General features: G+C 41.2%; 1 protein-coding gene across 1 annotated transcript in view; it reads left to right on the forward strand.

Annotated features, from left to right (window-relative positions):
• The first annotated feature begins 4,861 nt into the window (after positions 1-4,861).
• The window catches only part of LOC117508899 (P2Y purinoceptor 2-like), a 41,583-nt gene continuing 32,085 nt past the window's right edge, over positions 4,862-14,359 (forward strand). Inside the window, 2 exon segments of the mRNA XM_034168741.1 lie at positions 4,862-5,191; positions 6,640-6,808. Of these exon segments, the coding sequence (XP_034024632.1) occupies positions 4,879-5,191; positions 6,640-6,808 (482 nt within the window). The 5' untranslated portion in view covers positions 4,862-4,878.

The following is a 14,359-nucleotide window of genomic DNA, read 5'->3' on the forward strand; positions in this document are numbered from 1 at the left end:
AAATTATTAAAACCATTGACTACCTCATCCTTATTTTCCTTCTTGACATTATTATCAATGAAATACTGAGGGTAACTCTGTTTTTTATTACCATTTTTGATAATGCTATTTAATATATCCCATATTCCTTTAATATTGTTTTTATTATTATATAATATGTTACTATAATATTCCTTCCTACATACCCGTATAATATTAGTTAATCTATTTTTGTATTTCTTATATCTATTTTCTGCCTCTTTAGTCTTTAGTTTTATGAATTCTCTATACAGTGTATTTTTCTTATTACATGCATTTCGTAACCCTTTCGTCATCCATGGTCGATCTTGGATTTTTTGTTTTCTGTAGTCTTGTTTAATTGGACAATTTTTATCATATAATGATGTAAATATTTGTAAAAAAAAAAAGTTTCATATGCACTATCAACATCACTTTCACTGTATACCTTTTCCCAGTTTTGCTCCTGTAAATCCTTCTTTAGTGTGTTCATGTTTTCCTCTGTCCGCACTCGCCTATATTTTATTTTCTCCTTTGGCTGATTCCGCTGATGGTTTCTATTATAAACAATGAAAACTGGTAGATGATCACTAATGTCATTGATTAATAATCCACTCACAGTGTTATTCTCAATATCATTGCTGAATATATTATCAATTAAGGTAGCACTATGGGATGTAATTCTGCTTGGCCTGGTGATGATCAGAATGTTGTCTGCACTAGTTGACAAGTTAGAGATGAACGCACCAAATTCATCTATGAATTCAGAGTATGGGCCAGGGGGCCTTTATACAGTGACAAAGTAATATGGCTGATTTCTATTCTTCTGACCTTGGCAATACATAGCATCGTGGGCAGAGCGGAGAATTACATGTTCAAAGGAGTTTTATTTGTGACCCCCAACAGCTAATAAATTAAACCTAGGTGAATCTGGGGATAAGCACTGGAACTCTTCAGTGATGTCATCCAGTAAGCTGCATAAATTTGTAAAATATTAAACAAGGAAATAGGTGCTGAAAATTCGAACACTTGTGTTAAGGGGTTTTCACTTCTGGATTTTCACCCAATAAAACAGATCGACTTGAGGCTTCATCCCCTATGTGCCTTCTGAAAATCTATCTGAAATTTCACATCTTTTAAAGAAAATCTATCTCTGTTCCACTCCACCATGAAGCTGTCTAACTGATGATGCAAAGACAAAAGTTGCACAACAAAAAGGTTCTCCAGTCACAGCCACAAAAGCCTACGTACAGTATATCTCCAGAGCCATTATGGGTGTCTTGGTGGCTTCCCTCACTAAATTTCTCTTTGTAAGGTCACTCACATTTGAGAACTCAACACTCCAGACAGATTTAACCATACAGTCAGTACCAAACTACACTGTTTTCATTCATTAATGATTTATGTCATTTTATTCCAAGACATATTCAGTGACTTGGAAATACATGTTCATTTAAATTTATATAAATTTATTTTCATTTATATAGCACCAAATCACAACAAAGTTGCCTCAAGTCACTTCACACAAGTAAGGTCTAATCTTACCAACCCCAAGAGCAAGCATGCAGGTGACAGTGGTAAGGAAATCTCCCTCTGATGATTTGAGGAAGAAACCTCAAGCAGACCAGACTCAAAGGGGTGACCCTCAACTTGTGCCATGCTACAGACACAATTTACAAAACAATTTACAAAGCCAATATACAGGAAATGTTGCCATTGCACAAGACAGGAGGGTTACAGAAACAGACACCACACCCATCTCTGGATGGAGCTACACCTCAAACAGAGAGAGAGAAAAAAAAACAGAATCAGGCGTCAGAAAACAAATACAGTATAATTTGTCAGCATTAAGCAACAAGAATAACAGAAGAAATACTAAGGTGATCGCCGGCCACTAGCTCTAAGCTTCACTAAAATACCCAGACATTAGATAAAGTTGAGGCCGCGGCCCGCTCCATTTCCTAATAAAATGAATTTAAAAGAGTAAAAACCATAGTAACATACTACTGTATGCCAGTATTCTAGCCATACGAAAGGGAAAATAAGTGCGTCTTAAGTCTGGACTTGAAAGTCTCCACAGAATCTAACTGTTATTGACGCAGAGAAATCATTCCACAGAACAGGAGCACAATAAGAGAATGCTCTATGACCCGCAGACTTTTTATTCATCCTAGGAACACAAAGTAGTCCTGCACGCTGAGAATGCAAAGCCCGGGCCGGTACGTAAGGTTTAATTAGGTCAGCTAGGTAGGGAGGTGTCAGTCCATGAATAATTTTATAGGTTAGTAGCAGAACCTTAAAATCTGATCTCACTGGGACAGGAAGCCAGTGAAGAGATGCCAAAATGGGTGTAATGTGGTGAAACTTTCTGCTTCCTGTCAAAAGTCTGGCAGCAGCATTTTGAACCAATTGGAGACACCTAATGCTGGACTGCATTACACCAGAAAATGGAACATTGCAGTAGTCCAATCTAGAAAAGACAAACGCATGAATCAGGGTCTCAGCATCAGACATAGACAGGATGGGACGAATCTTCGCTATATTTCAAAGGTGGAAGAAAGCAGTCCTCGTAATATCTCTAATGTGGAGGTCAAAAGACAACGTAGGATCAAAAATTACCCCAGGGTTCCTCACTTTGTCAGTGTGATGTATGACACATGAGCCGAGGCTAAGTGTTAGCTGGTCAAATTGATGCCGATGTCTCACTGGACCAAGAACCATCATTTCAGTCTTATCAGAGTTTAAAAGTAGGAAATTGCTAGACATCCAGCTTCTCACTGATGCAAGGCAATTTTCTAAGGATTTTATGTGGATGAATTTACCAGCAGTTATCGGCATGTATAACTGAGTATCATCAGCATAGCAGTGAAAGATCATCCCAAAATGCTGCAATGTGTGCCCAAGGGGTGCTATATAAAGGGAGAAAAGCAGGGCATCTAAGATGATGTATACATCTCCTAGTAAGTCCCTTTGGCTGCTCCCTTGTTTGCACTCAGGGTCGCCACAGCAAATCCAAGGTGGATCTGCATGTTGAATTGGCACGGGTTTTATGCCGAATGCCTTTCCTGATGCAACTCCACATTGCAACTCCACATTACATGGAGAATGTGGAGTTGCGTCAGGAAGGGCATCATATCCTGATTGACTAAAAAAAGTGTCTGTAAAAGTGATGATTTGTGATGATGGGGAGGCTATGAATAAAATGCCTGTAATTCCTAAGTTGTTCATACATAAATGTCAGCCACTTAAAATTACATTGGGTTTCCTGCCTCACACAGCTTGATGAGCCAAACGTCTGTATGTTAAACCTGTTCACACGTAAATGTCCAATACTTGTGGATGTAAACCTGTTCACCTCTTTGCCCACTACTCAAGGTTACACTGTGCAATTCTGCAACAAAGCCAGCTACAGATTGACCTGACTTCCTAAAATGGCTGTGAAATTTGAAATGCTGGACTGATGGTTCTGGATTTTGGTGGTTCCCCACGAGCTGGACCAGGTCAGTACATGGAATTTCCACCAGTTTCCTTGGTGTGGCTAAATTCCTTATCAGCTTATAAGTCTTTGCCTCACACGCACTCAGGAGAATAGAGTGCTTTGTAGCCTCCTCGGTAATTCCATTAGCCGCAAAAAACTTTCTCAACCTTTCCTCACACTCTGTCCAGCCCTCTTCCTCCTCCACAAATTCACCAATAGCCCCAAACGTAGCTATTTGAATGTGAGGCCCTCTTCCTCGTCCTTGCCACCCCCTTATAGCCGCAGGAAGGGTTCACAAGTCTGAAGGTTCACTAGTTTGTGTGTGTATTTACTCCAAATTACGTCAAACATCACAATTCACAATCACCAGTGAAGGTTGGATAATTTCCATTTGAATTAAATGCCAAAGTCTTAATTATGGTATATTGTGTATGACATTTACATTGTACATCTTTATAACCAGAGAAGTTAAAAACAAAGTGACGTGTTTTTTTTTTATTATTATTAAATGTACTGCATTTATATAGCTCTTTTTCCATCTGCATCAGACGCTCAAAGTGCTTTACAAGAATGCCTCACATTCACCTCAATGTCAGCGTGCTGCCATACAAGGCGCTCACTACACACAGAGCAACAAGGGGATTAAGGACCTTGCCCAAGGGCCCTTAGCGATTTTCTGGTCAGGCTGGGATTTGAACAGAGGACCCTCTGGTCTCAAGTCCAACACTTAACCACGAGTAACATTAAAGTACCATTCACGTTTGCATCAAAGATGAAAGAAACATCTTTTTAATTGAAACAAAAAGCACATGTACATATGCAGCTCGTGGTGCCGCCTTCTGAAATTGGCATCAAAATATATTCATTCATTGACCTGGACCTTCGTACTAGTGAACCTTCGGAAAAAAAAAAACAGCCACCTATCGTTGACTAGCTAACACACAGTATCTTAGCTAATATATATATATATATATATATATATATATATATATATATATATATATATAACCAGCTTTGAATGAACACTTCCAGTTCACCTCATCTACAAAAATATGCAGTAACTTGGTCAATGTCAAGGACTATGAAGTAAGGTGTACTGAGTAATTCCTTTATAAGAACATTTTTAAAAGAAAAACACAGCCTGGAGCAACATATTATTATTATTATTATTATTATTATTATTATCCACACAGCAACAATTGCAAAACCAATGTCACCTCTTGTGACCTAGTGGTATGAATAAGATACTGCTTCTGTGATTAGCACAACAGAGTAATTTTTTACATTTCCTCTTTAAACAGGTGGTTACAGCGTGTGGGACAAGTTGTAGAATTTAGAATCGGTGAATAAGAGCCATATGGGTGCAAATACAGCTGAGCTGTAGGTTTCTTCACAGCCAATATATGGCAGCAACTGACAATTCCAGTGGCCACTGTGACTTCAAAGAGGAATTCAAATACACTTTTCTTCCTGTGAGCTACTCCCTGGTCTTCGTGGCTGGCTTAACTCTAAACACCACTGCACTGTATGTGATTGTGTTTCATACAAAGCACTGGAACCCATCAACCATCTACATGTTCAACTTGACAATGTGCGACACGCTCTACATCCTGACGCTGCCCTTCCTTATCCACTACCACGCTAACAGGAATCACTGGCCCTTCAGTGAACCATTCTGCAAGCTTATACGCTTCCTGTTCTATGCCAACTTATATGGTACAGCTCTACCACGACGCACAGTCTAATTTATATGAGATATTACAGTATACTTAGGCCAATGCACTTGGTTCCAAAAGTGAAAGTGACCTTGAAACAAGGTCACTCAAGGTCAAATGTCATGATATACTATATGACTACAAATTAATTATTCATAGTAGCCGTGGCTGTATCTGTAACCATTTCTTTAAAATAGCCATTCTAAATGAGGTTCACCTTTCAAGTTAAGCTAAGGTCATGAAACTGCATCCATAACTGCATGTAACCAGCAGGAGACCATTGATGTGTTCAGTGAATTTGGTGACACCACACCTTACACCAATGAATTTATTAAATATTTTTCTGGTGTCTCTTTTTGTTTTTGCACTTTAAAGACGGTCCCTGCGCTTCCATTTCTCACCCACCTGCTCGGTCAGATCGATGTTATTTTTTCAGCTCAGAGGATGGCTCATATGGATAAAAATAAGGTTGTAGCTCATTGGCTACCTACATTAGAAAGTAGTGTTGTTTGTTTTTCTACAGCATTTCTCTTAAGATTTATTGAGCCATGAATTTCAAATCTGTGAATATCTTTCGAACTTTACCAGAGTCTCCAGAGGAGGTTTGTATCTTCCCTGAGTTACGTTACCATTTGACAGGTGTACCGCCCCAACCCCAAACTCCCCATTTACCGCTGTCCCCAGAGCGGGTCATGCCCATCAGGGCCAGGAGCTTGACACCAGAAGCTCATCGACTAGCCTCACTGGCTGTAGTGACCCCGCCCACCCACCCCCAATAAAAACTCAAAATGTTTGTGGAGGTGGTTTGCGATCAAGATTTCCTTAAGTAATTGATCCGTAAAGTGAAATCCAAAACTACTTAAACTGAAAACAGTTTGTAAGACCTGCATTCATGTTTTTTGAGATATTCTTTCAGTATTCACCTTTTGTATTTAACGGTTCGCTGATAATTCATGATTTGCAGCTGATTCATGTTTTGGGGGTTAACACATGTTGATTTACTCCGCCTTTTGCATTTTCCAGCATAACCAATAGACTTGTAAATCAAAGAGGCGGAATCAGAGCTACCATGCAGGCTAACAAGTATAAGAACCCTGCTTGTCAAATCTGAGCTTGTCACAAGAGAAGCCAAGAGGGCATGAATCCCCAGCACCAAATAAATGAAAATGTGACTAGATACAAAATCAAGACTGGCAACGGCATAATAGAATCTGCAATGTGACCATTAGACAATCCTACACACTGTAGCATTAAAGGAGTTTTTGTCAAACTCAGATCACTTTGTCCTTGGTTGACCCTCAGACTTTCCACCAGGTTTGGTCCAAATTAGATTAAAACTTGTAGTTCCTTTGTTCATGCACAGACATTGGGATTGAGGGCCACATAGGAAGGACTGAAAACAATGTGGGCCCATATGTGTTAATGTCTATCATTACACTCACTCCGTAGGTTCCATTATCTTCCTGTGCTGTACCAGTCTTCATCGCTTCCTCGGCATCTGCTATCCAATTCGCTCTCTCAACTGGGTCAGTACACATCGTGCCAGGCTGGTATCAGTCGCAGTGTGGGCCGCTGTTCTCTTCTGCCAGTCTCCAATCCTCTACTTTGCAAGAACAAGGTCTTTTAAAAATAATATATTTTTTTAACGTGTCTTTGTTTTCCCATATTTCTTTCTTAACAATTACTCCTGGAATTGTGTAACCATGTACCACTGAATTTAGCAGCACATAGTTTGGCTAAATATCACACTAAGATGGTAATGGTCTAGTGGTTAAGCATTGGGCTTGAGACCAGAGAGTCCTTGGTTCAAATCCCAGCCTGAAAGGAAAATCAGTAAGGGCCCTTGAGCTCCTGGGATGTACTGAGCACCTTGCATGGCAGAACTGTGACATCGGCGTGTGAGTGTGTTTGGGTGAATGTGAGGCATAATTGTAAAGCGCTTTGAGCATCTGTTGCAGATGGAAAAGCGCTATATAAATGCAGTGCATTTACTATTTAAGGTGGCTTCAGAGAAACTAAGGCCTAAATACATCATGCCCAACAGTGGGCAGAGCTAATCTGAAAGTTAGCTTTGATAACTGCTAAGCCGCTAACTGACAAGTTAACTGTGATAACACTAAACTGACAAAACTGCAAAAACATTTACCTGAAGCTAGCGATCACTGCTAATTGCTAACTTTTATGAATTGAGCTGTGGCTTAAGTTTTTTGGGTGGAAAACAATGAAAATGAGCTGAACTTCTAACATGTTGCAGCATAAACATGGAGGTTAGCATTCCACAATCATATCATGATCAGAATGTACTAATTTAATGAACAAAATGAAATAGCAGCTTCACAATACCATTTACTTCCAGTACAGGAAGTATGAAATTAATAAGAAGGGTTAAGAATTAAAAATATACATGGAGAATTATTTTAATCTATTTAATGCATTTATTTGGTGACTATTCAATATTTCAAAGACCCACTGATCCGAATGTCCATCAGGCTGGATGTGGAGACAGAGTAATAACCGACCAAGAAGCTCCTGCACGGAAGAGGAGTGTCCAGGCAGATAAGACCCCGGAGCCCAACTAGGACATGTCACGTTTTTAGTTTCATGTCACATGAAACTTTTAAATTCCAAGGAAGATTAGAAAATGGAAAGTGTAAGTGGCAGCCAAGCTGTCACTTCACACTCACCTCTGCGTCAGCTCAACATGGTATGTTAATATTTCTGTTGGTTGCTAATTGCATAGTTTGTACAGTGTATGATATTGTTTGTGGATGGTTTTTTGTTTGGTTTGTCACCGTGAGGTTGTGGGGGAGGCTGGCTCGGTCTGAACGTTTTGCACCCTTGGTGAGCTGAGCGAGGTACGTGAGCTTGGAGTGTGGATTGCATGGGTGTTGCAGTGTGGAATTTTTGGAATTTGTGTACACCGGCATGGTGTTATATTTGTGTTTATGCCTATGTTCTTACTTTCCTTATAGTTTCACGGTGCTTGCATGACGAGATGGCAAATAAATTAATTGCACCTGTTATCGAAACTCTCTGCTTTCATCATTGACGCCAAGGGCTGTAACAGTGAAACTTGCCGCTACACTGAAGTCATCCACCATACTGTACCTGCATCATCCAGCAGCAGATACCAGATAACCTGATGCTCTCTACACCAGTGTTGGGACGCAGTAAGAGACTCTATGCTGCGTTCACACCGGGCGCAACGCGAGCGACAGCAGCGACAGGTTGCCATGTAATCCCTATGGAACAACGCATTTTGGCGCCAAGTCACGCAGCGCGACGTGAATGAAGCGATTTTGAGCGATTGCCGAGTTTGTGGCGTGATATTGCGTCGTATCACGTCGCGTTGCCCTCCTCCCCAAGTTGAAAAATCTGAACTTTTTCATCTCGTTGCGCCGCGATGACCAATCAGAGACTGAATATGTAGTGACGTGGAGATGTGTGGAGTTTGACTGAAGATGTGAACATGTCCTGTATCTGGTAGCAGCCTGTGAACAGGACTTATGTCTCTTTTGTTCTTTATTTCACAATTATGACAAGAGTTTTTGGAGCGAGCAGCAGCCCCACAGCACCGGTAGTGGAGTTTCTTTTTCTTTTTATTTTACATGCGCGTGTGAGCGAATCGTCTGTGGAGAATATTTTACTTATTAACTACACAGATGTATAATAAAACAAATGGTGCCTGGTTTCTAAACACAATTATGACAGAGTTTTTTGGGAAAGAGCGAGGAGCAGCCCCACAGCAAGCAGCGGAGTTTCCTTTTTTTTTTTTTTTTTTTTACGTGCGAGCGAATCGTCCGTGGAGATTATTTCACTTATTAACTACACAGATGTATAATAAAGCAAATGGTGACTGGTTTCTAAAGACAGTTAGTTTTTGGAGCAAGCAGCCGCCCTACAGCAGGCAGCAGAGTTTCTTTTTTTTTTACGTGCGCACTTGAGCGAATCGTCTGTGGAAAATATTTTATTAATTAACTACACAGATGTATAATAAAGCAAATGGTGACTGGTTTCTAAACACAATTAGTTTTTGGAGCGAGCAGCAGCCCTACAGCAGGCAGCAGAGTTTCTTTCTCTTTTTTTTTTTACGTGCGCATGCGAGCGAATCGTCTGTGGAGAATATTTTATTAATTAACTACACAGATGTATAATAAAACAAATGGTGACTGGTTTCTAAACACAATTATGACAGAGTTTTTGGCGTGAGCAGCAGCCCTACAGCAGGCAGCAGAGTTTCTTTTTTTTTTTTTTTATCGTTTACATGTGCGCGCGTGAATGGGACAGGAGGTCCTCAAACTGGGTCCCGCAGAGGTGGAAGGACCACGGAAAGCGAATAATGATACTGAAATAATGATAATGAAATAATGATACTCTCTGTATTGGGAGCTTTCCACAATAACTCGCTCCGTGTGATCAAGGTCCGTCATGTTAACTTGACTGACAACCGGAGCCGGCGAGCGGAATGGAAGCTCCTCCTATTTGATGATGCACCGGGGCGGATTTTCGCACCAAAAGCAGAGCAACACACCGGGCGAAGGAGGCGCGTCCATCGCCATGCGACCCCCGCAAATTTGTAGCGTCTGATCGCGCCCGGTGTGAACGCGGCATTACCGATTAGAGGTTAATATTAATCACAAATCTATATCCAAGATTAAAGCTGATGTGAGCCTGAAGTGTGCAGCTAATGCCAAGAGACCTTAACGCCTGAACCTAACAATATTTAAAGGGAAAATTTGTGTGATTGTAGAGTATTATAAGTATTCTTGTTTATGACATTTTGTATTGTCTCTGTTTATTTATCTTGGTGTGCCCTCAAAGTGTAAATGTCTGATGTGAGTGGTAATAATATTGTCAAATAATAAGTTAAAGCCACCACTCACTAAATTTGAGTCCAGACATAAAATATTTTAAAGGCTGTACAATATAAATAGACACAAAAACTAACAAGATGCTATCATCTGAAGATACAGACAACCCCCCAGAGGCACAACAGGTGAGAACCAGCTCCTGTGACCGACGTCTGACAGAAAAAGGCTTAGAACTGCATGAAGAGGAGGCAAAGAAAAATGAAAAGGCATTCAGTAAAGTTTATGATTCCTCGAAGAAAACAGCCAAAGCGATTAGAACATGACTCAAGACTTTCTGCTCAGCTGAGTACCTAGAAGGAAGTCAAAGGAAACAAAGTCCAAACATGATATAGTATACCAACATTACGAGGCAATTCGGCGCAACCATTCCTCCAATACAGACATTGTGAAGAGAATGGATGCTTGTGGCACTGACAGCTGAGATTTGTGACCTTACCAATAAACGGCTAAAGAATATAGCTGAAGCCTTCAATGATCATCTGGAAAAGGAAAGAGTGAGGATGGTGTTAAATAAGAATGAGTATGAGTCTGTCTTTGGAAGCACAAATACAGAAACTGTGATCTCACATGAATTAGACAATCATTCAAACGCTCCCTCCAAGGCCTCCAGCAAACGTGCAGATGCAGAAGCAGACCTTGCTGCCAAGCAAGAACAAGCAAAAGCTATGCAAAGACTACATGCACAACAAGCAAAGGTTAATAAACTGGAGAGTGAGTGGAAGCTCAAAGAAGCACAAATGCTAGCAGAAATTAAACAAATCAAACCAAATCAAATCAATTTTATTTATATAGCGCCAAATCACAACAAACAGTCGCCCCAAGGCGCTTTATATTGTAAGGCAAAAGTCATACAATAATTACAGAAAAACCCCAACGGTCAAAACGACCCCCTGTGAGCAAGCACTTGGCGACAGTGGGAAGGAAAAACTCCCTTTTAACAGGAAGAAACCTCCAGCAGAACCAGGCTCAGGGAGGGGCAGTCTTCTGCTGGGACTGGTTGGGGCTGAGGGGAGAGAATCAGGAAAAGTCATGCTGTGGAGGAGAGCAGAGATCAATCACTAATTATTAAATGCAGAGTGGTGCATAGAGAGCAAAAAGAGAAAGAAACACAGTGCATCATGGGAACCCCCCAGCAGTCTAAGTCTATAGCAGCATAACTAAGGGATGGTTCAGGGTCACCTGATCCAGTCCTAACTATAAGCTTTAGCAAAAAGGAAAGTTTTAAGCCTAATCTTAAAAGTAGAGAGGGTGTCTGTCTCCCTAATCCGAATTGGGAGCTGGTTCCACAGGAGAGGAGCCTGAAAGCTGAAGGCTCTGCCTCCCAGTCTACTCTTAAAAACCCTAGGAACTACAAGTAAGCCTGCAGTCTGAGAGCGAAGCGCTCTATTGCGGTGATATGGTACTATGAGGTCCCTAAGATAAGATGGGACCTGATTATTCAAAACCTTATAAATAAGAAGAAGAATTTTAAATTCTATTCTAGAATTAACAGGAAGCCAATGAAGAGAGGCCAATATGGGTGAAATATGCTCTCTCCTTCTAGTCCCTGTCAGTACTCTAGCTGCAGCATTTTGAATTAACTGAAGGCTTTCCAGAGAACTTTTAGGACAACCTGATAATAATGAATTACAATAGTCCAGCCTAGAGGAAATAAATGCATGAATTAGTTTTTCAGCATCACTCTGAGACAAGACCTTTCTAATTTTAGAGATATTGCGTAAATGCAAAAAAGCAGTCCTACATATTTGCTTAATATGCGCATTGAAGGACATATCCTGATCAAAAATGACTCCAAGATTTCTCACAGTATTACTAGAGGTCAGGGTAATGCCATCCAGAGTAAGGATCTGGTTAGACACCATGTTTCTAAGATTTGTGGGGCCAAGTACAATAACTTCAGTTTTATCTGAGTTTAAAAGCAGGAAATTAGAGGTCATCCATGTCTTTATGTCTGTATGACATTCCTGCAGTTTAACTAATTGGTGTGTGTCCGCTGGCTTCATGGATAGATAAAGCTGGGTATCATCTGCGTAACAATGACAATTTAAGCAATGCTTTCTAATAATACTGCCTAAGGGAAGCATGTATAAAGTGAATAAAATTGGTCCTAGCACAGAACCTTGTGGAACTCCATAATTAACCTTAGTCTGTGAAGAAGATTCCCCATTTACATGAACAAATTGTAATCAAACAAAGAGAGGCTGAAATCAAATTAAAGCTAGAAGAGGAGAAAACAAGGCTACAACAGCTACAAGCAGACAGCGAAGTAAAGGTAGCAGCAGCTCGTGTGAGAGTGTACAATAACCTTGATGGCCTTGAAGATTGTGAGAAAGAGAGCAGCTTTGAAATTTCACCTGGCTGCCAAAACACTCAACCCAAGATCCCCCTAAATCCACAAGCTATGCCATTCCAGCCTCATCCTGCACCATCCAAAGTGCTACCAGTCAGGAGGAGATCATTCTGGCACAGGCAATTGCAAGTTCATTTACATTAAGTCGCCTACCTGTCCCAGAACCAACAACATTTGCTGGTGACCCCTTAAGGTTCATTGATTGGAAGATATACTTTAACGCACTTATTGACCAGAAGCCTCTCCCAGTTGGTGAAAAAATGCTGTATCTAAAGAGTTATCTAGCAGGTGAGGCACGCAAATCTGTTGAAGGATTTTTCTATCGCAACTCAGATGATGCATATCAGGGTGCCTGGGCAGTCCTACAAGATAGGTATGGAAGTCCATTTGTCGTTCAAAGAGCTTTCAGGGACAAGCTCATGAAGTGGCCAAAGATATCCGCAAATGTGCTGAAGCTATCCCACATGTTAAAGGACTGTCCATCCTGAATGATTGTGAGGAAAATCACAAGCTTCTTAGAAAACTGCCTGACTGGATGGTGCGCAGATGGAGCCGTATTGTTGTGGAAGAGTTAGACAATTCTGGAGACTATCCAAGTTTTGCACAATTCACAGAGTTTATGCAAAGGGAAGTACGAATAGCTTGTAACCCCATTGCCTCCCCATTCCTGATGAACTTTAAAACCACAGATGAGAGGCTTCCCAAGAGAGTCAAAGCACTCAACACAAGCACTCAACTGAAAAAACCTCCCTCAGAGATGCTTGAAAACTCAAAACCAAGGCCACCTTGCTTGTTTTGTAAAGATGAAAATCATGGTGTTGCTAGGTGTCCAACCTTTGCAGCAAGGATCACAGATGAGAAGAAAGCCTTCGTTCATGAAAATCACCTTTGTTTTGGATGCTTAAGAAAGGGACACACTACCAAAGAGTGTAAAAGGCGACACACCTGCAGCACATGTGGTCGACGTCATCCGACCTCCTTGCACATGGAGAAAACCAGAACACCTGTGGAAACAGCAAGTAAAGCTTCTGTAGCCACAGGAGACCATGCAAGCAAAGAGATTCACAAGGTCATGGCCCACGCACTGACACATGTTTCTGCCACCTCCAGCATTGTTCCAGTTCTTGTGTCATCAGCAACAGCTCCCCAGAGGGAAATTCTAACTTACGCTCTTCTTGACACACAGAGTGATTCCACCTTCATTTTGGAAGATTTAGTGACAGAACTAAATGTGACCACTCAATCAGTGCAACTTAAACTCAGCACCATGACATCTGTCAACACAGTAATAGCAAGTAAAACTGTCATTGGTCTACAAGTTCGGGGACTCAGTTCTGAAATCTACATCAAAGTGCACCAGGCCTACACACGAGACTTTATTCCAGTCGACAAGTCTCACATCCCTACTAAAGGTACTGCACTCAGGTGGCCTCATCTACAACACCTTGCAAGCAAGCTACCACCCCTCCAAGACTGCGAGGTGGGATTGTTGATTGGTTACGACTGTCCAACAGCACTGGCTCCCTTAGAGGTCATCATGGGTGGTGAAAATGAACCCTTCACTCAAAGGACTGTATTCGGCTGGAGCATTATAGGGTTAGCCAACCCTCATTTGGATAGACAGGGAAACCAAAGCTTCGTGCACTGAGTTGCATTGAAGGAAATACCTATGCCACATGCCACTGACCTGCTCAAAGTCCTGGAATCAGACTTCAATGAAAGGTGCTATGAGGATAAGTATGTGTCCCAAGATGATGTTCGCTTCATACATCTCCTCAGTAACAACATTAAACAGAAGGAAGACGGACATTACGAGATGCCCCTCCCCTTCAAGGGTGGCAGTCCACCATCTCTCCCAAATAATAAGAAGCTGGCTACTGTTCGGCTGCAGCACCTAAAAAGGAAGTTAAAAGCCAACAAACAATATTAGGGCCCTGTCCCACTGGCG

This window comes from Thalassophryne amazonica, chromosome 4, assembly GCF_902500255.1.
Source record: "Thalassophryne amazonica chromosome 4, fThaAma1.1, whole genome shotgun sequence".
Lineage (NCBI taxonomy): Eukaryota > Metazoa > Chordata > Actinopteri > Batrachoidiformes > Batrachoididae > Thalassophryne > Thalassophryne amazonica.